We start from the raw sequence: 27,071 nt of genomic DNA, 5'->3' as shown, positions 1-27,071 counted from the left end.
GTTTGCCGCATAAACAATGGATTTCGTGATGATAAATTCGGATTCTGACCAGAATTATAACGTGTAAGATCAGGGATCCACGAAGTCTAAATGAAGGGGAGCGAGCGAGGAATGGGAACGGGTCCAAAATCTGCGCTGGACGTCGTCGGAGAGTTTACGGTCAGATTCCCTCCCGTTGGATCGGCAGCGTGGGGACCTGGAGGGGATGGGATTGGAGGGGTTCAGTCTGAGTGGCGGGGGCAGTGCTCGGTGACCTGGACGGGTTGCAGACGGAGCTGGACTCTTCCTCGGTCGGTGGCTTTAGCCGGGGATCTGCCTTGAGCTGCGGTTCTTTGTCTCCGGCGTGGGGGTTCTGGGTGGGCGATGGGGCCGGATCGGAGACCCGCTGCAAGAGCTTCGTGTCGAGGCTGGCATTGAGTTTGCAACCCCCCCTCCTCCCCTTGAATGTTTATTGTTGTGAACCCCTGCTCTCGGCGCCTGGGAGCCCCTTGATCTCTCCCCAATCCCCCCGCCCACCTCGGCTGCTCGAATTCAGCCTCGCCGGCTGCCCCGGGGGCTGGAGAGGGAGGATATGTACCCGTCTCCGGGACTCTTCTACTGGGCGCCTTTGGTCGCGAAGGGGCCCCTGGCGGAACTGGAGCGATTCCGCTCCGAGGTGGACAGCAGGCCGGTGACAGCCCCGCCGATGGGCAACCACCACCGGGCGCATCGCGAAGGGAGCGCAGGGGAAGGGACCTCGACCACCGCAGCAGGCAGCGCAGCGCAAGCGGCGGCGCCCGGCCCCAGGCACAGGGAAGCCTGCAGCCCCGAGCACGACCACTTGGCCAAGTGGGGCTGCGACATTCTCCAACGCGAGAGGAAGGCTGCCAGAGAGGTGGAGATGCAGGAGAGGGACGAGCGACAGGCCACAGACATTGCCCTCAAGTACATTCGGCCGGACCAGTGCTTGAAGTCCATGAGAGTGTGCGTCGACCCAGGTGAGCCCTGGCCATCCTTTCTGCCCGTAAGACCACCACTCCAACAAAGACGGGGTGGGGGGGAAGCAGCATTGGTCTGGAGCAATCACCCCCCCCCCCCTCCATTCACACACCACTTTAAGGAATCCCTTACTAACCACACAGCACCTTTGACATCCTATACCATAGGTGCTCTGTGGTTGGCAAAGGATTACTTAAAGTAGTATACGGGTCGGGGAAAAAATGATTGAGAACCAGTGGACTGTAGAGAAGTTCCGACTGAAGGGTTTGCTGTGTTTCACATTCTCAGCGGCTGGCGGTGTTCTTTGTTTTTGTAAGTTGCAGAGTGCAAGGTTACTTTGTGTAAGTGTGCGGGGAGAATCTCATTCCCGTGGGTTCTGGAGATACATTTGCTTTTGCAAGCAATCAAATAACGCAGAAAACAAAACAAAAAGTTAGAACTATCTTTGTGTTAAATTAAAAACACAATGCAGGACAAACGGCGTTCTTTATACAGCAAAGACATAGATCCCCAACTGACGTTTCGGGCATGAGCCCTTAAGGGTCCAAGCCCGAAACGTTGCTTATGTATCTTTATCTTTGCTACAATTATGTCTTGATGAAGAGCTCAGGCGGGAAACGTTGCTTTTGTATCTTTATCTTTGCTACAATTATGTCTTGATGAAGAGCTCAGGCGGGAAACGTTGCGTTTGTATCTTTATCTTTGCTACAATTATGTCTTGATGAAGAGCTCAGGCGGGAAACGTTGCTTTTGTATCTATCTTTGCTACAATTATGTCTTGATGAAGAGCTCAGGCGGGATACGTTGCTTATGTATCTTTGTCTTTGCTACATAGAGGACACGGTTGGACCTGCTGGGTTTCTCCAGCGTTGTGTCTTCACGCACAGCGTCTGTATGGGATCTTGGTGAGAGAGCCCAAGTGCCATTATTTTCAGAACCAGAATTTATTGCCATGAACATCTCATGATATTCTTTGCTTTTGTGTGGCAGCATCACACTGCAAACATGTAGATAAACCACATTACAAATTAAACCAGAGAAAAATCAAAGTAAGGCAGAGTCTGTGGTTCATTGATCATTCAGGAATCTGATGGCAGACGGGAAGAAGCTGCCCTTGCTTCGCTGAGTGCTCGTCTTCAGGCTCCTGGACCCCCTCCCCGATGGCAACAGTGTGAAGAGGGCATGGTCTGGGAGGGGGGGGGGTCGGAGGGGGTCCATGATTGCTTCCTTCCGATGCCGCCTCTTGCAGATGCCTTCAGTTCTGAGTGGGTACGTTCTGCACTCGGACTGATTTTGTCTTGTTCCCTGCTTAGCCATTCTCCGGGAGACTGGTGGCTACGTGCTGCTGGATGTTTTGAACTCGCTGGAATCAGAATACAGCATCGAACCTCAGTCAGTACCTTCCACCATTACATGGAGAAGGGAATTATCTCAAGTCATCTTGGATGAGTTGTCTGATGAGGTAAGAAGATCTAGCTTTGGAACACAAGGCAGTTCCTTCAGATTTTCGTTTGGTCAGGGATGCACAAAGATCACAGCTCCATCTCAACATTACACAGCCCCTTTGGCAGGCAGACTCACACAGCTTGGACTTGACTGTGGGACAGTGGTTCTCAACCTTTTTTTTCCTACTCACATACCACCTTAATTAATCCCTGACCAACCACAGAGAACCTATGGTTTAGGATGCCATAGGAGTTGTATGGTTAGTAAGGGATTACTTAGGATGAGTGGGGAAATAAAGGTTGAGAAACACTGCTAAAGGAAGTATTTTTCACACCTTTTCCAAGCAACTAAAGCCATTGGCATGAATTTTGAAACACAGACACCACTAATATTGCAGCCAGCTTTCACACCAAGTCTCACCAACCGCAATCACACTGGACAACAAGGAGTTTGCTTCCTGAACACTTTTGGGTGGACTTTATCAATTTTGGGTTGCTGATCATGAAAATCACCTTAAAATTGTCCTAACTTGTATCGCTTTTTAAAAAGATATAACCTAGTTTTGTGATTTCCTGTCTTTTATTTATTTCAAGCATACAAATCCCTGAAATGCAACACATCTTTGAAAATTAATTTTCTGTATTCACACTTGGATTCCTTCCCTGCTGATCTTGGTACAGTCAGTGACGAATATGGTGAAAGGTTTGCTGCACTATTGTTCAATCACATTAGACAGATTAATAGGCTTTAATCACCTTAAGACATCAGCACATCTCACATGTTGCTGGCCCGGTTCCAAGGCAGAGACTGAGGGAGGAGTTTGGGCATAACAGCCTTTATTGGGATTTCTGGGAGGGAGGAGTCACAGATGGCCAGCTCATACAATGCATACATACAGAGTTTTTCACCAGGACATTCCAACCATGAAAAGCATTATCAGGACATAAATGCTTGCCGACTGTTGTTGGACACTGACATGAGAGGCATCAGATGCTGAGTACAAACGAAAATCAGCAGCAAAACATTTTTTAGGTCCGTTGAACTGACGAAATGACAGCATCATAATGGGGTTAAACGTGCTAAATTTAATGAAAAGTTCATATAATGTTTCTCCAACTTCTTACATGATACAGCAAATCTGAAATTATCTTTGAGTTTAGCTTGAAGTTCTCTATCATAATCCCCAATTTATTTTCAGGAAGCAAACCTTTTGAAAAAAATTGTTTAGTGCCATCTGCTTATTAGTGATATTGGTTCAAAGGTACATTGGTAGTTATCAAATTGTCTGCTCACTCACCACATTGAAGAAGACTTTCTATTATGAACAAGACAATCAGATAACTCCAGGCCAAGCTAGGAAAACATTTCATGCCCATCAGGAGAACCCAGGCAAGTATCACCATAAGCACAGAGACAATGGTGTGAACGTGCGGAACATTTTCTGAATCCGTGAACCGTGCACTATAGATCTCAGAACAGTATTCCAACATGACCAGTCTTAAACTGGACGTCATTCTGAGAGACAGGGCTTTTTCTGCTTTTGACTCATTCTGCTTGTTCCTTCAGGAGGGGCTCAGGCCTGAAACGTCAGCAATATATCTTTGCTTTTTATGGACGCTGAAAGACCGGCTGAGTTCCTCCAGCATTTTGGTGTGTTTTTAAAAATCTTTTTCTGTGCCTGTGAGAGCAGCAACATTGCAAACTAGAAATCACATTCGAAACAACCCTACGTTTTGATGACTGTGTCATCGACCTTCATACAAAATAAAAGTCATCCCTCTCAACTGTACTTCTCCAAGGTTTGAAATAATTAGCCATTTGATGTTTCTTCTCACTGAATTTGGATTGCTGTTTATTGGTGGTGTTGGTTTATGTTTTCAGACGCAACATTTGTACAAGTCGAAGGAAGAAAATCAAATTTTGGTGTTGCTTTCACCAAATTACTTCCTTAACATGGTGTGGTCACATAAGCAGGTAATAATCAAATTCAAGTGTGTAAACGGCATGACATTTTGCTTAGTGCAGGCGGAGAGAGAGAGAAAGGAAAGAGAACATAGAGAAAGGGAAGAGAATGGGAGAGGGGAGAGAGAGGAGAGAAAGGAAGGGAAGAGAGGGGGTGAGAGAAAGGGGAGGAAAGAGAGGGAAGGAAAGGGAAGAGTGGAGAGAAGGGGGAAAGGACAGGAGAGAGGGAAAGGAGAGAGAGGCAAAGGAGAGAGAGAGAGAGAGAGGGAGGGACAAGAGAGAGGGAGGGACGAGAGAGGGGAAGGAGAGAGGGAGAGATAGGAGAGAGAGAGAAAGGGAAAAGAAAACGGGAAATAGAGAGCGAGGAAAGAAGAGAGGGAGGGAAAGGAGAGAGGGAGGGAAAGGAGGGAGAGAGGGAGGGAAAGGAGGGAGAGAGAGAGGGAAAGGAGAGAAAGAGGGAAAGAGAGAGGGAGGGAAAGGAGAGAGGGAGTAAGGAGAGAGGCAAAGGAGAGACAAAGATTGAAATTCAACTCATGGTGTTAATGTATAATGTATACATTCTCAGATGTATAAGAAATATATAGACGTGCATGCAAATTGCAGAGGCAATTGCAGATTCTGCAAATTGCAGAAACAAATGAACTGCATGTTGATAAATGGGATTAGTGTAGCTGATCAACATGGATGTGGCGGGCTGATGGCCCTGCTTCTGTGTGCTGTATGACTCATTGATTCTTTGACTCTTTTTGTTAGCCATTCAATGGCATCGGTTTAATTTTTTTTTGCTTGACAGAAAATGAAAGGCATTTTCATAGAAAATGTTTGTGAAACATTTGACAGTTTTATAATGAGAGTTCTGGGCAAGCAGTTTCACAGAACAGCCACATTGGCTGTTATTGGCTTGGACACCTACACAAGGTAAGCGTGAGCTCATCGGTCTATTGCTGGCATGTACCAGAGATCTCTTCCTTTTCCCACAGAACAGCTCTGCTCATAATTGTTGAGCGAAAGTTTGAAGTCTGTATTTCTCTCAAATAGCTAAGAACATTCCTGTAACTCATTTATCTGTGTTGACACATCGGAGGTTTTGGGCTTTTCTTCCTATCATGGCAATAATTGGAAGAAGAGATTTATAAAAAAAAAACTTTTTGGTTCAGCTCAGGATGAGAGTCCAAAGGCAGAAATGCAGGTGTATTCCTTCTGAATTAGTACAGAAAACTTCTCAGCCAATCCTTATCCTTGGAAATTCCATTTTTAACCATGTTTTACAGGCTGATTTTGTTTTGAAAGTTGATGCACCATCAATAACTCCAAAAGACTAGAAGTTATGTAAAACTGATAGGCTTTTATTAGCAATAGAATGGAGGTATGTCCATGCTAGTCGACTGTCCTGAACTGGGAAGGGGGCTGTGGGACGGTCACCTTTATTCAGGAGTCTGTGGGAGGAGTCACAGGTTCAGTCAGCCAAGGGCCATGTCCGGGCAGCTACAGTGGTTTACCACGAAAGTATCACCCTGTCACTGAAACCACAATTGATATCTATTCACACGAGTCTGCAAATAGTCATTGTTTTGGCACTTGTAAGGTAAAAACATCATGAGATGGGACCGGAGAAGGAGTCACCCAGTACTAAGGAGTAACAGAATGCAGATGTGACCTTGTACACTCAAGATAAGCTTGGCACTAACAAGAATGATGTGCAGCAGACTAACAGAGAAGGGTAGCAACAGTTTATTCATTGGACAATGTCATGGTATGATAATTTACTAAGTGCGTGTCCTGGGGTATAAAAAAACACCACTTGCTGATATCGGGAGAATGCGCCTTCTCCAACTAACACTGTTGGTTGTAAGTGTTACAATCCGGTAATAAAGAACCTTGATTTCGACTCAGTCTGGTGTCTGACTCACTCATTCTTGAACAAAGCAGACCTAACACACTTTACATAGAATTTTATCTGTTTACTTGAATTATTTAGGGAAAAGGGGCTTTACAGTCCTGTGAAAAGGCAGCAGAATTCAGAAGACACCAGAGATGAAGATTCAGAGTCTTGGGTTAGCAAGGAGCTTGGGCTGACCTGTGCAGATTTGGATGAGGTCTGTGTTGCTTTTCTACGTTACTTGGTTTCTGAGAGTACTGAACTTGGTTGACAATCACCTTTGAAGAATAATGCCAACATTTTTTGGTTAAGGGTGCAAGTGGGAGAATGAGGAAAAATGTTTCTATGCAGAGGGTAGTTATTTTCTGGAATTCACTGTGGTGGAAACAGAATCAATCAGTGGCTTCAAAATGGATTTGGATGGGGGATGGGACGGAAGAGATTGGTCTGCTAAAAATGGGCTGAATAGCCTCCATTCTGTGCCTTAACAATTCTATGATTTTATAATTTTTTGGAGTAAAGAATGGATTTGTTTTTCTCGAGGCTTTGCCACTGAAAATAAATAAAACATTTAACCTTTGTAAAGCATGTATAATTTCTCTGGGTTTTATCACTTTAATGGATAGAAATGAGAAATGGCAGCTCACTTTTTTCCCCCATTTTGTGTTCAGGTACAGGTAGCTTTACAGCTGCAAACACACACGACAGTTTGGTTCCTGGAGAACTGGCAACAATTTGCTGATCACATTGCAACTCTCACAAAGGCAATTGCTCGATCCCCTTTCAAGTAAGTTAAACTACAGTGAGTACCCATGCATCAGAGGTGTAAAGGTTTTTTTTTAAAACCCCCCCACCATTTGGAACAATTTTTCCTCCCCCCTTTTGGGTAAAAAGTGAAACCTGTCTGCTGCAATACATTTTTGCTTATGAAGATTCCCCAAAATGGTTTCTCTTTGAAGCCACCGGTTGACTGAGTAGCTACGAATGGAGCATCAAGTCACTGCTAGTGAGCTGATGCTCATGCTTTTCCTTCCCTGTCTTTGCTACAACAACATCACGCCCTTTCAGATGAATCTTTTGTCTGGTGGAATTACTCCGAGGGAGGAAATGTGCGCGCAGGATTCCTACACTCAAAACCCCTGCTTTGTTCATGTTCTTAGATGCATCTTGGTTTACTTCCAGAACATTCTTTAGTTGATGGACTCCTGCCAAAAACATTACTGCAATGACCCTACCAGTTCAGCTTTCCAACAAGACATGACGTATCATTTAATCAGCACTGCTGGAGTTTCACCTTGTCTGTGTTCAGCAGATTGACCGTTGGCTTCAGTGGCCACAGTACATTGTCCATATGGCTTCAATCCTGCAGAAAAGATTTTTAATATAAATATAGTTTTGGATTTATCACGGTGCACTGCATTTGAAACTGACCTGTAAATGTCAAAAGCAAGTGGTTAAAGGAATGTGTTTTCAAAAAAAAACTTATTTTGATCAGACACTCTTATGAAAATAATTTTGTTTAGAAAGCAGACTGAGAAAATGACCTTCTCCTTTTGCCCTGATGGAACGTGGTCCACTGGTGTGAAAGTGGATAAGGATGGAAAGGGACTCCTGAAACTGTGGAAAAAGCAGCTTCAACAGCTCAACAGGATCACCCAACCGGTAGCAATGGCAATAGCACAAGCCTACCCTACACCACAGCTGCTCCTTCGGGTAATGGCAGCCATGTATAAATATCTGCCATTTGTTCTCATTCACGTCTACGCTAATACTTTCCACTCTTTCCATCCATCTTAACAGTTTCCTCTCCTCATCTTACCAATATACATAATGAAATGGATGTTAGAAAAACTTTTGGCTGCAAAAAGTGCTATTTCCCATGGTGGGCAAGTCTAAGACAAGAGAGCACAACTTCAGGGTTTGAACAGCCTCCACTTAGCACTGAGCGTGGTAAATCTGTAAATTCATGGCCATGGGCAGTTGCCGAAGGCAGAAATCAATAGGTTCTTGATTAGCCAAGAGGTCAATGGTTATATAGGGAGAAGGCCAGGCAGTGGGGCTGAGTGGGAAAATGGATCAGTATGTGATTAAATGGTGAGACACACTCGATGGACTGAATAGCCTATATCGGCTCTTTTGACTTATGGTCTTCAACTTAAATAAATTTAGACATACAGCAGGTAACAGGCCCTTGCGGCCCACCTGCCCAATTACACCCAATTGACCTCCAGCCTTGGTACACTTGAATGGCGGGAAGAAAACCAGAGGGAACCCACGCAGGCACGGGGAGAAGGTACAAACTCCTTATAGACATTGCAGGACCCGAACCCCAGTCCAGATCGCTGGCTCTCTGACCGTGTTGCGCTAACCGCTACGCCAACCACGTCAGCCTAACCATCAACATTGACGCAATACTCTTGCAGGGTAGAAAAGACTAAAATTGGAGGGCATTGGTTTAAGATGAGAGGGGAAATATTTAAAGGGGTAATTACCTCTACACAGCGACGGTGGGTATATGGAACCAGCTGCAAGAGGAAGCAGCAGAATGGCTTTGATGCTTAAAACACATTTCATGAGAAAGGGATCAACTGCAGGGGCTGGAATCTTGAGCAAAGAAGGAGGAGCTGAAGGAACTCAGTGGCAACGGCCAGCTGAAGTGGTGAATGTGGGCTCAATTTTAACATTTAAGAACAATTCGGACAGGTACATGGATGGGAGGGGTATGAAGCGTCATGGACTGGATGTAGGCCAGTGGGATGAGGTAGTTCAACCAGATGAAAAGGGATGAAGGGCCTGTTTTCTGTGCTGTAGTGTTGTATGGTGCTATGGAAACCGTGATTATGCGTAGACTTTTATTATCTACCGAAGTTTCCAAGGAATTAGATGACCAACAAAATTTGGTGCAAATATCAGGGATTCTTTTAATGATCTTCTTGATCATTTGGATTCATGGCCCTCGCTAGTTAAGCAGCTGTTATTTGTGATGTTCATAACCAAAAAATAATTTTCTGTGCTTATTTAGGGTAAAAAACCAGCAGGAGATTGGTTTCCCAAGAATATATCATAAACCAATGGTTCTCAACCATTTCTCTTTTCACTTACATACAACTTTAAGCATTCCCTATTTCACAGGTGCTCTGTGATTAGCAAGGGATTGTTTAAGATGGTATGTGAGTGGAAAGAAAAAGTTTGAAGACCACTGTTTTAATCATACCTGATTGACTCGTTATGTGCACGCTTTCATAACTCCAAAGGAAATGGGCCAATGACAATTTTTCTCAAGCAAAATATTTCAGTAACTATTGGGTCGAGAGCAGTGATTCTCAAAACCACTCACTTACCACCTTAATCACTCCCTTACTAATCACAGAGCACCGATGGCATAGGGATGACTTAAAGTGGTATGTGAGTGGAAAGAAAAAAGTTGAGAACCGCTGTCATAAAAGATAGGGAAATACTGGCCTAATCTGTAAATATTAGAAACTAGATCAATGGCTTTCAAACTTGGTCGGCATGGGTGAGTTGGGCTGAAGGGCCTTTTTCATGCCTTTTGACTTTAGAACCATGGAACATTACAGCACAGAAAACAGACCTTTCAGCCCTTATAGTCTGCACTGAATTATTATTCTGCCTAGTCCCATTGTTCTGCAACCAGTCCATACCTTCTCCATCCATGCACCTGTCCAAATTCTTCTCAAATGTTAAAATTGAGCCCGCATTCAGCCAGCAGCTCATTCCACACTCCCACCATTCTCTGTGTGAAGAAGTTTCCCCCTCATGTTCCCCAAACTTTTCCCCTTTCTCCCTTAACCCATGTCCTCTGGTTTGTATCTCACCTACCCTTAGTGGATAAAGTCTTTCCCTATAATTCAGTTCCCAGCAACATCTCAGTAAATCTTCTCTGCACTCTTTCAATCTTATTGATATCTTTCCTAGAGTTAGGTGACCAAAACTGCAGACAATGCTCCAATTTTGGTCTCACCAATATATTGAAATTTTTTCTTTTTTAATTTTTTTTTCTCTTTATTTTTTTCTTTTCTCCTTTTTTTATGACTGTGTTTCTCTGTTAGGATGGTGTGTGGTGTGGAGAGGAGATTTTATTTTGAGGTTGTGTGCCTGCAGTCCTTGTCCTTTTAAGTAGGACAGAAGAAGAGGTTATGGGTTTGGAAAGTGCTGCGGGAATAACTTGTGCCTGTAACTACAGTGCATTTTATTGGTAGTGTACACTGCAGCCACTGTGCACAGGTAGTTGTAGGAATGTTTGGAGCTGTAGATGAGTTCAGACAGATGAGTTAGGGTGGCACGGTTGGTGTAATGCTTAGCACCACGCCGTTACAGCGCCATGATCAGGACAGGACCAGGGTTTGAATCCTGCGCAGTCTGTACATTCTCCCCATGTCTGCTTGGGTTTTCTCTTGGGGATCTGGTTTCCTCCAACTGTTCAAAATGTGCCTGGGGTGCATGTTAATGGGGTGTAAATTGGGCAGCATGGTCCGAAAAGGCCTGTTACCGTGCTGTATGTTTACATTTAATTTAAAAAAAAAACAAAATGGATTGAGCTGAGCATCTTGAATGGTGTTGGAGTTGCATTCCTCCAGGGAAGCAGAGAGGAATCATCATATATCTTGTTGATGATATGCAAGCTTTATGATGGCAGGAGCTGTGTTGAAGGATGCTGAGCCCCAGACTTCCCTCATGTGGCCCAAGATCTGTAGCCATCTCCCCTGGCTTTATAACATATAACCATATAACAATTACAGTACGGAAACAGGCCATCTCAGCCCCTTTAGTCCGCACTGATTTAAGTGAACTCCACTAATCCCGTTTACCTGCTCCCTGCCCATAACCCTCCAATCTCCTCACATCCATGTACTCATCCAACCTTCTCTTAAATGACAAAATTGACCCTGCTGCAACTACCTCTTCCGGAAGGTCATTCCACTCCGCCATCACTCTCTGATGTTACCTCAAAAGTTTTGTCCTCCACACTCCAATGAATAAAGACCCAGTCTACTCAATCTTTCTTTGTATTCTAGATTCTGCAATCCAGGCAACATTTTAGTAAATCTTCTCTCGATCTTATTGATATCCTTCCTATAATTTGGGGACACAATATTCCAAACTTGGCTTCACCAATGCCTTGAACAGTCTCAACATCACCTTTCCTGAACCTTTCAAACTCTTTCCACCTGGATGACGTTTAATCTGTTTTATCTTTGGAAACTTGCATCACCTTTTCCAGACTAAAGGATTGATCCAATGCGTTGAACTAACTAAATAATAGGAAGGGCAGCATTCTCGATATCTCAATAATCCACTAGTGGAACAATGCATAAATTCAAAATCCTCCATTAAATCTTCTCTTCGCTTTCTTAGCTTTATTTAAAGTGGTCCCAGTTACGAAGCTGCCCCCCACCCCCCTTGCTGACAGCGTGATGAAATGATGTCATTTGGCTGCAGTGTTACTTCTGTCATAAAATGGTTGAGAAAAATGCAGTTATCAACCTCCATCTCCGTCTCTCTCTTTCCCTTATCCTTCTGTCTCCCTTCCTCCAGCTCCCCTCCCCTTCTCCTCATTCTTCTTTCCCATTCCCTTGCTGACATGTCTGACCATGGTCTCATGCAGTGCCAGACTGAGACTTCTGTAAATTGGAGGAACAGCACCTTATCTTGGTGGAGCCCAGATGGTGTAATATTTAAAATAATATTTTAAATTATTAATCAACAATGATATAACACCTCATCTAATTTATCCCCACTTATCTAAATTAAACATATCTAACTTAACCCCCAATAATGCTAGAATATACTGGCATACGTGTGTGGACTACCCCAAGCCACCACAGCTCAAGGCCCAATTCTCAAAAGACCGTTCAAAGTCCAAAGTTCAGTTTCAGAAATTCAGTGTTGACACGTAGGCTTGAAATTGATGAGAGATGCAGGTTTTAGATGGATGTACATGAAATTAGCTGTTCATGAAGTGGATGAAAGAGACCGGGGGGGGGGGGGGTGCGGGTGTTGATTAAATGACACAACCCTTGTTGAGGTGCTTCCAGTGAAATGTCCTTTTTTGATGAGGGCCATCCAAAACTCCCCTCTTCTTTGGCATAGGGGACACAAAGCAAAGGATGCTCACAAATCTTCCAGAACCCTTTTCGTGGGTCAGCTGAACTCAAGTGAGTCTCACTCTGGTCATTATCCAAGCGTAGGATTTCTTCGGCTTTCCGTGGGTCAGTCGAACAAAAGTGACCTTCACTCTTTTGGTCACAGAGTGGCATTTCTCATTATAACAAACAGGAGGAAATCAGACAGATTGTTTATAACCACGTATGAGGCCAATCCAGCACAGTATTTATTCATCAGAGAGCTGTTAATGGCCTCCGAGGAAAGCTGTGCACTGCTTCTTCGATATGCTGGTTACATGATCTCTGCACCTGGGATTTCCAGGGCTTCTCTCCTCACTCTGAAAATGTATACAATTTAGGAACATGATTTCCAAAGCCTGCAGGCTTTTATTATCTCTGTTCTCTTAAAGTGGTAGTCCCACACAATAAAATGAACTGAAAGATTGGAGCAGGTGATAGCAGCTGCCCCCCTCCCCCAACCAAATAGTATCAATGTCGACTTCTCTGGCTTTTGTTAACGCTCCCCCTCCTCTTCCCCATCACCATTCTATCTCTCTCTTGCTCTTCCCTCTCTTCCCTTTTTCCTCTGTTTCCTTTCACAGAGCCAAAATCAATCATCACCTCTCCTCTTATCCAATTAATACCTTTTGTTGGTCTGGACCTCACCCCAGCCAGCTTTGTTTTTATTCTGAGCCTTCCTGTTCTCTGCTTATTCTTTACTTACTCCTTGAAGAAGGCCTCAGGCCCGAAATGTCGGTAATAACCTTCTGTGGACGTGGCAAGACTGGCTGAGTTCCTCCAGCATTTCTGTGTGCTTTTACTGTCTTTCTTAGTCATCTTCCCTTACCTCTTCACCTCTCAGTTTCGACCCCCCCCTGTATCCACTAATTCCCTCTTTCTGGTTAGTCTGTGTTCCTCCCCTTCCCCCTCCCCCTGTCCCCTCCTTTTTACTTAGATGTCTGGTTCATTTTCAACATTCCCAAACAAAGGGCCCAGGCCCGAAACGTCAATCACCTTTAATTTCCTGTGGATGCTGTGTTTCTCTAGCACGTGTGTGAACTGCACTATGAAAATTGTTTTCCCTTGTTCTTGTGTTCTATGGTTTTCTCAAAGAATATACACGCATAAAGGGGAAGAAGGAAATCAGAAACCACACTTTCCCTTCTGTAGACCCACGGAACAACAGTACCCATGTTAACTGTGACCTGACAAACATCTAGTAATCAGTCCCCTTCCCAGCTTTTCATGGTTTGTCTATTCTTCTGCATTTTTAACGTTTACCTTGTTTTTATAGGACAGATGATCCTCCAAATCCTTTACACATGCATATACACTGTCTCCACTGCATTATATATTTATTTATCACCTTTAAATATACTTATCAATCAATAATCATATTAAATACAAAAACATGAAAGAGAACCTCTCCCTCCACCTCCCACCCCTCTAAATCCCATTAAACAGAGAAAGAACAAAGAAAAAGAAATACAAAAAATTCATCCCATTGTCAGTGCATTCAGTAAAAAATATTGAGACACAATAAGCCCACAGCGTTAAAATCTTTAGAGGTCCACTGGGCTGGCCAGTAGCGATCGTAACCCTGTATTGGTGCCAGTGAGGTATCAATATGCTTTAAAATAAGGCTGCCAGATTTTTAGGAAGGTGCTGTATCCCTTCCTGAAATTGTATGTGTCATTTTCAAGTGGGATGCAGCCATTCATCTCCGAAGACCACCAATCCGTGAGTAGATGGGAGTCAGACTTCCATGTTACCGCTATGTACTTCCTGGCCACACTTAAGGCCATTTCTATGAATTTAATTTGAGAATTAGTTAGTAATCTACCGACTGTGGTAAAGTTCCCCAGAAGGGATAAGAACAGGATAAGGGATAAGAACAGGATACTTGTAGTTGGGGACTCGTTAGTCAGAGGGACAGATAGAAGGTTTGTGGGACGAGATCGGGGATCCAGGTTGATCTGTTGCTTCTCTGGTGCCAGGGTCAGGGATATCTCTGATCGAGTACATAGCTTTCTGCAAGGGGAAAGAAAACAGCCAGAAGTCGTGGTCTATGTGGGGACCAATGACTTAGCTAGAAGTGGGGATGAGGTCCTGAAACAGGATTGTGTAGAATTAGGTAGGAAGTTAAAAAACAGGACCTCCAAGGTAGTAATCTCTGGATTGCTGCCCGTGCCACGCGCTCGTGAGGGTAGAAATAGGAGGATGTGGAGGATGAATGCGTGGCTAAAGAGATGGTGCAGGGGGAAGGGGGATAAGATTTCTGGATCATTGGGATCTCTTCTGGGGAAGGTCGGACCTGTACAAAAGGGATGGACTCCACTTGAACTGGAGGGGGACCAATGTGCTGGCAAGCAGATTTGCTAGAGCTGTGGGGGAAGGTTTAAACTAGTTTGGCAGGGGGGTGGGGAACAGAGTGTGAGAGCAGAGTCAAGGGAGCATGGCCACCTAGATAAGAATAAAAACGATAGCAAAGGTAGGATGGAGATTAGAGTAGAAGGTAGAAAAGAGAATGTAGGTGAGGGTCATTCTCTGAGATGCATATATTTTAATGCAAAAAGCATAGTGAACAAGGTAGATGAGCTTAGAGCATGGACAGATACTTGGGGTCATGACATTGTGGCAATTAGTGAGACCTGGCTACAAGAGGGGCAGGACTGGCAACTTAATGTTCCAGGATACATTTGTTTTAGATGTGATAGATCAGGGGGTAAAAAAGGGGGGAGTTGCTCTGCTTGTTAAGGAGGACATTACTGCCGTGAGGTGGCAAGATGGTCTGGAGGGATCGTCCAGTGAGGCTGTTTGGGTGGAATTGAGGGGTGAAGGAGACATGAGGGTGTATTACAGACCACCAAATGGGTCAGGAAAACTAGAAGAACAAATGTGTAGAGAGATAACGTATATGTGTGAGAATCATAAGGTAGTGATCATGGGAGATTTAAAATTCCCTCACATTGATTGGGATACCCATACAGTTAGAGGGCTGGATGGGCTAGAGTTCGTTAAATGTGTTCAAGATTGTTTTCTGAATCAGTTAGTAGAAGAACCGACTCGGGACAGTGTAATACTGGATCTCCTGTTAGGGAACGAGCTAGGTCAGTTATCAGACATTAATGTTGGAGATCCAATTGGGTCTAGTGATCATAATTCTGTTAGTTTTAAGGTAGTTTTAGGGAGGAGTAAGGAGGGGCCTGAAGTTAAGGTTCTGGATTGGAGAAGAGCAAATTTCGAAGGAATAAGAAGGGATTTGGGGAGTATTGAGTGGGACAGGATATTTTCAGGTGAGGGCGTAAATGAGAAATGGAGGATATTCAAAAAATAAATTTTGAGGGTACAGAATAGTTATGTCCCAGTGAGGATTAAAGGAAAGGCTGGAAGTTATAGGGAGGCTAGGTTTTCGAGGAATATTGGAAATTTGGTTAGGAGAAAAAGGGAGGTGTACAAGAGGTATAAAGAGCAGGGAGCTGAGAATTTGAAGGAGGACTACAAGGAGTGTAGAAGGAATCTTAAGAAAGAAATTAGAAAGGCCAAAAAAAAGGCATGAAGAGGCTTTGGCAGACAGAGTAAAAATAGATCCAAAGGGTTTCTATGTACATTAAAAGTAAAAGATTAGTGAGGGATAAAATTGGACCCCTTGTAGATAGAGAGGGTAGGCTGAGTGAGAAGTCAGAGGAAATGGGGGAAATTTTGAATGATTTCTTTGCCTCGGTATTCACTAGGGAAAAAAATATTGAACCAGTTGAGGTAAAGAAAAAGAGTGGGGAGGTCATGAAGCATATAAGGATAACCGAGGAGGTAGTGATGGCTGTGTTGAAAAAGATAAAGGTGGATAAATCTCCGGGACCGGACAAAATATTCCCAAGGATACTCAGGGAGGTTAGTGGACAGATAGTGGGGCCATTAACAGAGATATTTAGGATGTCACTGGCCACGGGGGTGGTGCCAAAGGATTGGAGGGTGGCGCATGTGGTTCTGCTGTTTAAGAAAGGGTCCAAATGTAAAGCTGGGAATTATAGGCCCGTGCGTTTGACGTCTGTGGTGGGCAAGTTTATGGAAAGTGTTCTGAGGGATGGTATTTACAAATATTTGGAGGTACAGGGATTGATAGGGAGTAATCAGCATGGTTTTGTCAGGGATAGATCATGCTTGACAAACCTGATTGAGTTTTTCGAGGGGGTGACAAAAATGGTTGATGAAGGGAAAGCTGTGGATGTTGTCTATTTGGACTTTAGTAAAGCTTTTGACAAAGTTCCCCACAGGAGGTTAGGAAAAAAGGTGGAGGCATTAGGTATAAATAAATAGGTAGTGAAATGGATTCAGAAATGGTTGGATGGGAGATGTCAGAGAGTAGTGGTAGAAAATTGTTTGTCCAATTGGAGGCCAGTGACCAGTGGAGTTCCTCAGGGATCGGTCCTGGGTCCACTATTGTTTGTTATATATATTAACGATCTGGAAATAGGGGTGGAGAGTTGCGGATGATACAAAAATTGGTGGTGTTGTGGACAGTGAGGAAGATTACTGTAGATTAAAAGGTGATTTAGGAAGGCTGGAAGTGTGGGCTGAGAATTGGCTGATGGAATTTAATACAGATAAGTGTGAGGTATTACATTTTGAAAAGGCAAATCTAAATAGGTCATATGCATTAAATGGTAGGCTATTGAGATGTGGAGAGCAACAAAGGGATTTAGGAGTGATGGTAAATAGTACCCTCAAGGCTGATACTCAGGTAGATGGTGTGGTGAAGAAGGCATTTGGAATGTTGGCCTTCATAAATCGGAGTATTGAATTCAAGAGTAGGGAGGTTATGATGAAATTGTACAAGGCATTGGTGAGGCCAAATATGGAGTACTGTGTACAGTTTTGGTCACCAAATTATAGGAAAGATATAAACAAAATAGAGAGAGTGCAGAGAAGGTTCACGAGAATGTTGACAGGTTTTCAAGGTTTGAGTTACAGGGAAAGGTTATGCAGACTGGGGTTTTTTCTCTGGAGCGTAGAAGATTGAGAGGGGACTTGATAGAGGTGTTTAATATTTTAAAAGGGACAGACAGAGTAAACGTGGATAGGCTTTTTCAATTAAGAGTGGGGGAGATTCAAACGAGAGGGCATGGTTTAAGATTGAAGGGGGAAAATTATAAGGGGAACATGAGGGGAAATTTCTTTACGCAAAGGGTGGTGGGGATGTGGAATGAGCTTCCGGCAGACGTGGTCGAGGCGGGATCATTGGTTACATTTAAGGAAAGACTAGATAGTTACATGGAGAGGAGGGGACTGGAGGGGTATGGACTGGGTGCTGGTCAGTGGGACTAGGAGTGTGGGGATTTGTTACGGCATGGACTAGTAGGGCCAAACTGGCCTGTTCTGTGCTGTAAGTGGTTATATGGTTAAGACAAAGCTCTGGGTCTGCAGGATTTTCTTCAGCAAAACAAGCCACAAACTATGAAACTGTCATGCAGGGTTTTTACTTTGCCAGCCTGTAGTGGCTGATAATAATTAGTTCATTTCATTCTGGGCTCTTAATTTACTCCAGCCTCTGCCCCAGGAGCCCAGCCACTGCTGAATTAGAGAGTGAGCAGCATTTAATTAATGGCTTTGCCTTTTTCTAACTAATCAGTTGTTGCATTGGCCCTCCAACAATTCCTCAGCAAAATGCATTTGAAGGATTGGAGGATGGCTCACCACGTTCCCTCAGCAAGCTGGAATTATGCTTTCAAGATTGGTACTTCTTCCAGTGAAGGGTAATCCTTTTCTCCAGCTCTATTGTGTATGCCGGCATATAGGACGATTTTGTAAAGGATGACCCCCCAAATCTTTCCACCTGAAATGTAGGTTTTGAGCTATTCCCTTTCTATAGGATGACCTCGCAAGTCTGGCACTTACCACTAGCTGGTGGAGTGATGGTGTCACAATATTTTGATACCACATTACTCTGTAAAGGTTTTAATTTTATTAGCATATTTTAAAATAAATCACTGTCAGCTCCTGTAACAGGCCATTTAAAGCCTGTACAGAGCAAATGGCAGTCGGACTGAGCGGACTGACCCTGTGGGGGAGTGCTGAGATTTTGTGGATAACTCAGAGAACATGTGCAGGTTTGCTCCACTGAACAGGCAATGCTCCTCAATGCGCATGCAGGGCTGACTTGAAATATGGACCCATTTAAATCTTAGGAGCATTTTCAGATCGGAGAAAATTGAGAGCTTCCTTTCTTTTTGTTGTCGCCACTTGCATGGAGGTGAGCCGGGTTGTCAGCACACAGGTGGTAGAGTGCACCTATGGTCTGACCAGGACATTTGCGTAGAGGTGAGTTGGATTTGTCAGCACGCGGAAGGTGGTAGAGTCCGCGGTCCTGACCAGGACACTTGTGTGGAGGTGAGTCGGGTTGTCTGAACAAGGAAGGTGGTAGAATCCTAGGTTCTGACCAGGACACTTGCGTGGAGGCGAGTCGGGTTGTCTGAACAAGGAAGGTGGTAGAGTGCTAGGGTCTGACCAGGACACTTGCATGGAGGTGAGTTGGGTTGTCTGAACAAGGAAGGTGGTAGAGTGCTAGGGTCTGACCAGGACACTTGCGTGGAGGCGAGTCGGGTTGTCTGAACAAGGAAGGTGGTAGAGTGCTAGGGTCTGACCTGGACATTTGCTTCTGAGGCAGCAGGATGGGGATAAGATAGGATATGGAGGGGTAAGATGGCAGTAGTGTTGAGACTTGGCTGTCAAGGGTTGGATTTTAGACCTGGCATATAAGATGACCCTGATTTTGGGGCGACATTTTAAAGGTTTGGATTGTCCTAAATGCTGGCATATATGGTATATCCTAACTTCACACTTTATTCATATTTTTCTGCAGGAAGTGTACATACAAGGCACACATCCAGTCCCTTTTCCTTCATCATCTCCAATCCTTTAACATGGTGCAAGTTTTTTTCCCAACCTTTTGCTGCCCTCAGTATTTATTCCTCCCTTCTGTTCTGTATTTGTGGTACTTTGATAAAATAAAAAAGTGAAACAATCTTTTCATACACCAAATTTTAATCCTTGTATTCTCAAGTTACTTGTTCTTGGAAATAATTTGGAGGAGTAGTTTGTGCATGGAAGATAATTAAAATTCCCCAATTTGTTTATATGGCAGTCCACTCTAGTTCCTTATCCTGTTTATTTGTAAAATCACAAGGCCAATGAGCTAGTCACAGCTTTATAGGTTTCACCGCTTGTGTTATGCCCTGGAAAGCAAATCGAGGAGTGTTGTTAAATTAAAAGAATACACTTGCAGATAGCAAGACTTGGATATTTAGCTGATTCCATTAATAACGGTCTTTTATCAGATAGTTAGTCACGCATAATTTTGCTCCTATTGTTTCTTATCCTCCTCCCCCAACGTGCCTGCCTCACTTTTCCATACCTTTCCTCTGTGTGCGATAGAGTAAGAGCTCACTTATTCCTCACCCTATAGATTCGGTTTATCTTGCTATCATTTCTGTGGCACATCATTTACTATCTTAACATGTTGATGAAGCTGTTTGCTGCCTGCCCGAATCAAGATTCATGGTTGTGCCTTAACATTGTGCATTTAAAGGCTTACAGACAATGTACCACAGAGTGGGAGAAGCAGAATCTGTTATCAGAGGTGAAAGTAGAAGCTGGAGGAAAGCGTGTGGATCGGCGTGTTGGCCCAGACATATCCCGCAGGTTGTATATTTTCATGACTTCAGAAAATTCTGACATAGTCTTGGATAAAAGTGGTTAAATAGATCATTTGAAAACAAAATTTTACCATTTGCCTTTATAATTTTTTATATACAAAAAACATTAACAAAAAGTTTGTTTGTATTTGAAAACTTATACAGTTTAGAGTTAGAGGTACTGTTCCTGAAACAATATTATTTCTGAACTCTATACAAATTTTAAAACAAGTATCATTTTTTATTCAAAATTTCTTCGAATGGTCAGTTTTAAAAATAGATTCTTTTTGCACCCAACACAGATGTCCACATACAAGAAGCTATATTGTATGATGGAAACAAAATATATTGAATTTTTAATGCAAGGTGCATTTCTGGAACAATGTGTTCATATGATTGTGATGTAGGTTCATCAGGAATGCAATATGGAAAGGACAGATTTGCAAATTAAATTAGAAAAATCCACAGAAACAAGACTTCAATGGGAAGTGAGTGGGGAGTTGAAATGATGTGCACTGTAAAGTGCTGTACTAGACGGTCCTTGAAGTTTAAAAATGTCACCCCAAAACTAGGGGACATCTTATCCGCCAAGTATCAAACCCGAACCTTAACAGCGAAGTCTCAGCGCTCCCCTGCCCAATCTAACTGCCTTCGGCTCTGCACAGGCTTTAAATAACCGGTTAAGAGAACCGACGGTGGTTCATTTTAAAATAGGATAATAAGCTTTAAACCTTTACTGGGTAATTTGCTTTTAAAATATTGTGTATATTAAATGTGCCTAGCAGCTTCTCTCTACTGGTGAGAGGTAAGGGCCAGACGAGGTAGTCTGGTACAGCGAGCATGGCTCAGAACCTAGATTTTAGGTGGAAATTCAGAGGTTGTCTTATACACGAGCTGCCTTATACGCTGCTATATACAGTAGTGCAAACTCAATCGATGGGGCAATGCATCATCAACAAATTAAAGAACTGACACACAAATGACATAGTTATAAATGTCAAGCATTTCAGCCCCAGGATTTCACCGCAGGAGTTTCTCAGAGCAGTATTCCAGGCACATCCAATTTCAGGTACTCATCAATGACACCTTTTCCATCATCGGGTCCGAAGTGGAGATATTCACCTGATTGAACACTGTTCAATTCCAATTGCAACTCCTTAGCAAATGAAGCAGGCTCAACATTGTATGTAGCCCAACTTGGACAACATCAGAGATGGGATAAATGGTGACTAACATTCACAATGGTGAGTGAGAGTTGACCCACTTACCTTTAAAGGCCATTACCAAGTTTCCACATCTGTTGGAGTGGGATCACTATAAAACAGGAACTTTATTGGACCAGCTAAATATAGGCTGTGGGTACACTGGCAGGTCAGAAGCAGGACATAGAGTTAGAATTTTAGATTTAGACATATAGCCTGCTGGCCCAAGAGTCTGTGCCACCCATTTGACCTGCAATCCCAGTATATTTTGATGGGTGGGAGGAAATGGGAGCACCTGGAGGAAACACATGCAGACATGGGGAGAATGTACAAACTCCTTTCAGACAGCACCGGATTCGAACCCTGGTTGCTGGCATTGTAACAGCTTTGCACTAACTGTTAGCTAAACTCAGATGAAATGAGTTCAACTATTACGTCTCCTTCGTTGCTGAAGCAAGCAATTCAAATGACACCGGAAAGCCTATCACAAAAGCACAAGTCAGGAGTGTGATAGAATTCTGTCCACTTGCAACACCATCCAGTACAAAGTAGGCCACCACCTTAAATTTATTTCATATTTAAAAGCATTTCAGTCACTAACCTAAAGTGCAGAACCATTGCCACCAAGGGATGGGTTTCAGGTGCGTTGAACATTCGTGCAAGATTCCTCAAGCCTTACATAATCCAAACATGGAAATAGCACTGTTCCCATAAATTTTTAAAAAAATTTAGACATACAGCACTGTAACAGGCCCCTTCCACCCACGAGCCCATGCTGCCCAATCACACCCAAATGCCCCTGAAACAGTGGGAGGAAACTGGAACCCCTGGGGAAAATCCATGCAGACACGGGGAGAACGTGCAAACTCCTTAGTCATCACGGGATTTGAAACCCGATCCCGATCACAGTGTTGCGCTAACTGCTCTGCTAACCAAGTTGGGTCTATATCCCGACCCTGCTCCCTGCAGTGCTTCACCAGGATTTCAGAAGTTCAAGGCAACAGCCCTGGAGATGAGACACAGCCAGGCTCATCTTGTTCAACCCATCATGCATCCAAGCATTTATTACCAACAAATCGGTAATTCAGACGTGCTTTTAATACGTTTTTCAAACGTGTTAGGCATCATTGGGTTGGTAACTCCAAAAAGTTGTTGCAAGTCACAAACGCTAGGAATTTCCTGCACTGTATGTAAATGGGAAGAACATTTAACTGTGCTCACCAGTTATATCCCCACAGATAGCAAAAGGTATCAATGATTCATCACAAAATTGGAGCACATGATGTACACAGGGAAAATTCGTCAGATAAAATAGATAACGCTAATCCCACATGGAAATTGATTACAGCATATTAAAAACTAAACATTACTGCGGAAAAGCTTCAGGGTCAGATGTATAGCGTTAAGTAGAATTTGAAACATGAAGAGTAATTACTTATACCAAATTAAAAAAAAACACCATCAATTTGAAAAGTACAGCATTTTATATCTGCACATTTAAGTCTGAAGAATTAGACAGTCTGAAACATTAGATCTGGTCACAGTGAACTTCAGCAAAATCACCCATCTAATTGGTGAGAGCATGGAGACCTTCAGATGTTGGATTTTGGTTTCATTCAAAATATGATTCTGTAAGGACATTTAAAAAAAAATCAAGATATTATTTTGCCACTTTTGTCCTTTAAGTGATTTAAAAATGTAATTATTTTCATATGGTCACCATTCACCATTAGAACATTAAACTGTGGAATGAGAGCTAACTGCTGCAGTTAGGGGACTGATAAGTTTTACTGCTTTCCACCATGGGATTATCACCCACAAATGTGAACTATATTCTGGAGTTGAGGCAATAATAAATGTATGAAGTGGATAAAATGATATTGCTGTTCAGTTCAAAATACTGCTAGAACTACAAAACAAGTAGATGAACAGGATGTTTAAAAAATGATGCAATCACAGGATAACTTTGATTAAAAACATTTTTCTGTGGAATAGAAGCTTGTTAACTACCCTAAGACAAGAAGAAGAAAAGATGTGTCGGAGTTATAAGCAAATTAGCACAAATATTAGAGGAAGCTCTTACATTCCACTTTTGTGCAAATGAATACTTAAATGGAACTTAAAAAAACAATTTGAAAAGAAATAGGATTAAATTTGATGGAAGTGAATTAGCATGGAATTATTCATAGGGAAATTGTTCAAAAAATGACCACCACAATCATTCATGTTATTCCCTTTCAGTGGACAAGGGAGACAAGAAGTCACAATTCAAATTGCAGTTGATTGAGAGCTTGTCCAGATTACAGGCAAGGATGGGGAACCCGTTGCTTTAAACATTCATTTTAAAATTAACCCATTCATTCTGGAATGCCAATTGTTAAAACTTGACCAAGCTAAGGTTTACATGCAGACAGTTCAATAAGAGAGATACAAACCAACTAAAAGCTGTGGAAAAAAAACTGTTAGGGATCTAAGAATAAGTTGGACCTTAAATGTGTTTTAATTTATATCGGCTTGGGTGTAATATTCAACGTGACTTAAACCACAGGATCAGTCTAAACCAGATTCCTTTTTGTTGTTTTTTTTTCGCACTTGACCTGAACCCAACACATAATTGGAAGCAGTCAGGCTCAGGTCTAGTTGTCGGCCTCAATCCTGGGATGATTTAGAATTCCTGGAGTTCCAAAGCAGGAATGATACAAATGAGAAAGTTATTCATCAAATTCAAGTGACGAATCCCTCCAGTTGCTGCTTTAAATCCATGATACTTAAAGTAGGAACTGGAGGGAAAAAATATAGACAAAGGTGGGCGGGGGGGACGGGACTTAACAAAGCACAATAATTACCACTGTTATTAATTGAGGAGATTTTACCTTTAAAGAAAATAGCTTGGAGCAACTTTTAAAAAATGGAATCCATAAGAAGGAAAAGGACCAGAGAAACCTTTAAAAGCACTGGATTTTTTTTTAAACACCAGGGGAGAGTGTTGAGGTTTCCTAGATTTCTTTAGAATTATTTTTTGGCCTCCAAACAATAAGTCATTCTGATCCAAGCAAAATTCATTAAGTACATGAAATGAACATGCACTTACCTTATAGTTGGAGGAAATGGTACATAAAATATACTTAGGTAACAAGATAGGAAATTTTGACTGGTGTTGATAATATATTGCCATTAATGATCTGATACCATATTATTAAATGTATCAGTTATTTTAGTTAATACTTGACGTCAGTATTTGTTTGCAAAACAATCATGTGTATGTTTCATGAGTCGATGCAATTTGATTTAGAATAGGGATGGCGTTGTGTACTCAAGCTAAGATATTTTGCCTCATAATAAAAAGGAGATTTATAGAAATGCTAGTGAATTTTACTCTTAAACGTATTTTGATATTAGCACCAGTAAAAGGTAACATAAGAAAGATTGTGATGGTTAGCTAATACAAATAATGAAGAAATTAATCAATTTTCCTTCCTGTCTCGGAAACAAAGTGCAGCACTTGAGATGATAAAAAGTCACTTTCATGTTCATTGGAAGATGGGTGGAATATTTTAGCACTGCATTAGAAGTATTAATTCAAGATTAGGGGTATTATTATGTTCCTTTAATTACTCCTAACTTTGATTATGAAGTAAATATTCAGCTGCAATAAAAGTTTTATACATTAGACTGCAAGTTCGACTATAAATTTTAAGCCAAGCACAAGGAAGGGTTGAGAGACACACAGCAATAGAAACAGAAGCAATGAAAACATGTTACAAACATGCTTGAATAGCACAAATGACCCAATGATCAGTATTATACTGAATGTTATTACATGGCTACTACAACTAAAATCCTTCTAAGAGCACAAAGTGGTTACCTTTCTGTACTAACAACAAACTTTGTAATTACTGTGACCCTGTAGCGTGAGACTAGGTTGGTGATAGCTCAACAAATTGTATTATCTTTGTATCAGTGGATGTTGTCAAATAAATGGCTACCCGTGATGTACAATGTGTTTTATCAGTTCAAATGTTTGAGGGTGTAACGGCCTGCTGAATTGCCGTAGCAAACAGCCAGCGCGGCAGGGCACAGGGGCTCACAATAGTTCCAGGCTGCAGGAGCACGTTGCCAGGGGAACGGCCAGGCCTCACAGCAGCATTATAACATCACTCCTGTCGCCCCCCCCTGAAAGGGAATACATGTGGTTTGAATAAATGGCTATTATTGGTTTACTTGGTTGGTGTGGACAGCATTTATTTCAGCAGCTCTGCCTTTAGCGGCGCCACAGTGGTGACCCCGAATAGGTTCTAACATTTTTAGAACCCACAACACGCAGCTTGTCCACAGCCCAAGCGGCAGTTTACACCGTAAGCATCCATTTGCCGCCATTCTGGGCGAATCAGCCACGTAGCTGGCTGTAACTTGCAGAATCACAGTTCTCCCTGCGAGGAAATAACAGCCAAGGGCATGAAATTCTGGCACGTGGTCAGCGCCCCCGATCCCGTCACCGCAGTGAAAGATGCCCTGTTTGTCAACAACCCACCCTTGGATGACAAGTACACGATGTTTAAATGGTTTTTGCTCGAGTCATTTGAACTTAGCCAGCACGAATGGGCAGTTTGTGTGCTCAACACGCAGGGCCTAGGTGATCGCAACCCCTCAGAACTGATGCAGGAGCTAGTGGCCCTTGCAGACAGACACACAAAGTGCTTCCTGTTTGAGGCCCTGTTCCTTTCCGTTGCCGCCGCCATCTCCAACATGGACCTTGCCGAACCGCACCTCGTGGTGAGAGAAGCAGACCTACTCATCGCACTCTGCAACCCGACTCCAGCCCATTTGCACAGTGGGAGCAACTGCACAAACCTCGGCCACCTCGTGGGCCCACATGGCGGCCATCGCAGCAGCCCAGCCACATCGCAGCGACAAAACAGCAGGGTACTGCTACTACCACCATCAGTGGGGCCGCAATGCCTGGTGGTGCATACTGCCCTGCACCTTTTTAGGAAGCAAACGTAGTCTGATGCAGGGAAACACGCAAGGCAGCTCGTCGTCTCGGCGGTTTGCACCAGAAAAGGCCTGCTTTACCTTTGCAACTGGAAGGCCTAGCGGGAATTCCTGAAAATCACTGGTGCAGAAATCAGTCTAGTTCCACCCGTGTTCTTTGAGCAGAAGAATAATGCCAGAGGCCTACCTCTACAGGCTGCCAACAGTTCAACCATCCCTACCTATGGGACACATTAAGTGACCATTCACACCAGGAACACTGTTTTCAGGTGGGACTGAACCATCGCCTCAGTAGGCCAGGCTCTCCTAGGAGCGGATTTCCTCTGGGTGAACGAACTCCAGGCTGATCTCAACCGATGCCACCACCTTCCAGGTTTTACCCCCTCACACTGCGCCAAGGCACTTTCCAGCCTTTGGGAGTGCACGTTCTCGAACAAAGTGAGTACACCGCGCTGCTCGCCGACTTCCCCGCTCTACACGCTGACTTCCCCGCTCTACTGGCCCCCAACTTCCATGGTGTGGAACCAGCACATGGCATGCAATACCACATTGACACCACCAGATCACCCATGTACGAGCAGGCACGGTGACTGCCCCAAACCAAGGCCGAGTTTTCCACGATGGAGGAATTGGGGATTGTCCGCCGTTGCAACAGCCTGTGGGCTTCGCCACTACACATAGTCCCTAAGAACTCTAGCGGCTGGCGCCCCTGCGGAGACCACCGCAGGCTCAATGACGCAACGGTACCGGACTGATACCTCATCCTGCACATACAGGACTTTGCCGCATGACTCCA

General features: G+C 43.3%; 1 protein-coding gene across 1 annotated transcript; it reads left to right on the top strand.

Annotated features, from left to right (window-relative positions):
• The first annotated feature begins 90 nt into the window (after nt 1–90).
• LOC138746576 (probable crossover junction endonuclease EME2) lies at nt 91–20,146 on the top strand. The gene is made up of 9 exons (XM_069904868.1): nt 91–159; nt 485–977; nt 2,292–2,440; nt 4,306–4,398; nt 5,180–5,304; nt 6,365–6,482; nt 6,937–7,052; nt 7,789–7,978; nt 19,976–20,146. Exons 1-9 carry the CDS (start codon nt 91–93, stop codon nt 20,144–20,146), a joined length of 1,524 nt encoding a protein of 507 aa, XP_069760969.1.
• The last annotated feature ends 6,925 nt before the right edge of the window (nt 20,147–27,071 follow it).

The sequence above is a fragment of the Narcine bancroftii genome, chromosome 12 (genome assembly GCF_036971445.1).
Source record: "Narcine bancroftii isolate sNarBan1 chromosome 12, sNarBan1.hap1, whole genome shotgun sequence".
Taxonomy (NCBI): domain Eukaryota; kingdom Metazoa; phylum Chordata; class Chondrichthyes; order Torpediniformes; family Narcinidae; genus Narcine; species Narcine bancroftii.
Note: the sequence above shows the minus strand (reverse complement) of the source record. Positions and strands in the feature narration are given on the sequence as shown.

What these genes read in the sequence shown, in the direction of transcription:
- LOC138746576 (XM_069904868.1), top strand. Translation starts at nt 91, where the DNA reads ATGAAGGGGAGCGAGCGAGGAATGGGAACGGGTCCAAAATCTGCGCTG. An exon ending in TGGATGAGTTGTCTGATGAG is followed by an intron (nt 2,441 to 4,305) that starts GTAAGAAGATCT and finishes TTATGTTTTCAG; the next exon opens with ACGCAACATTTGTACAAGTC. An exon ending in GGCTTGGACACCTACACAAG is followed by an intron (nt 5,305 to 6,364) that starts GTAAGCGTGAGC and finishes TGAATTATTTAG; the next exon opens with GGAAAAGGGGCTTTACAGTC.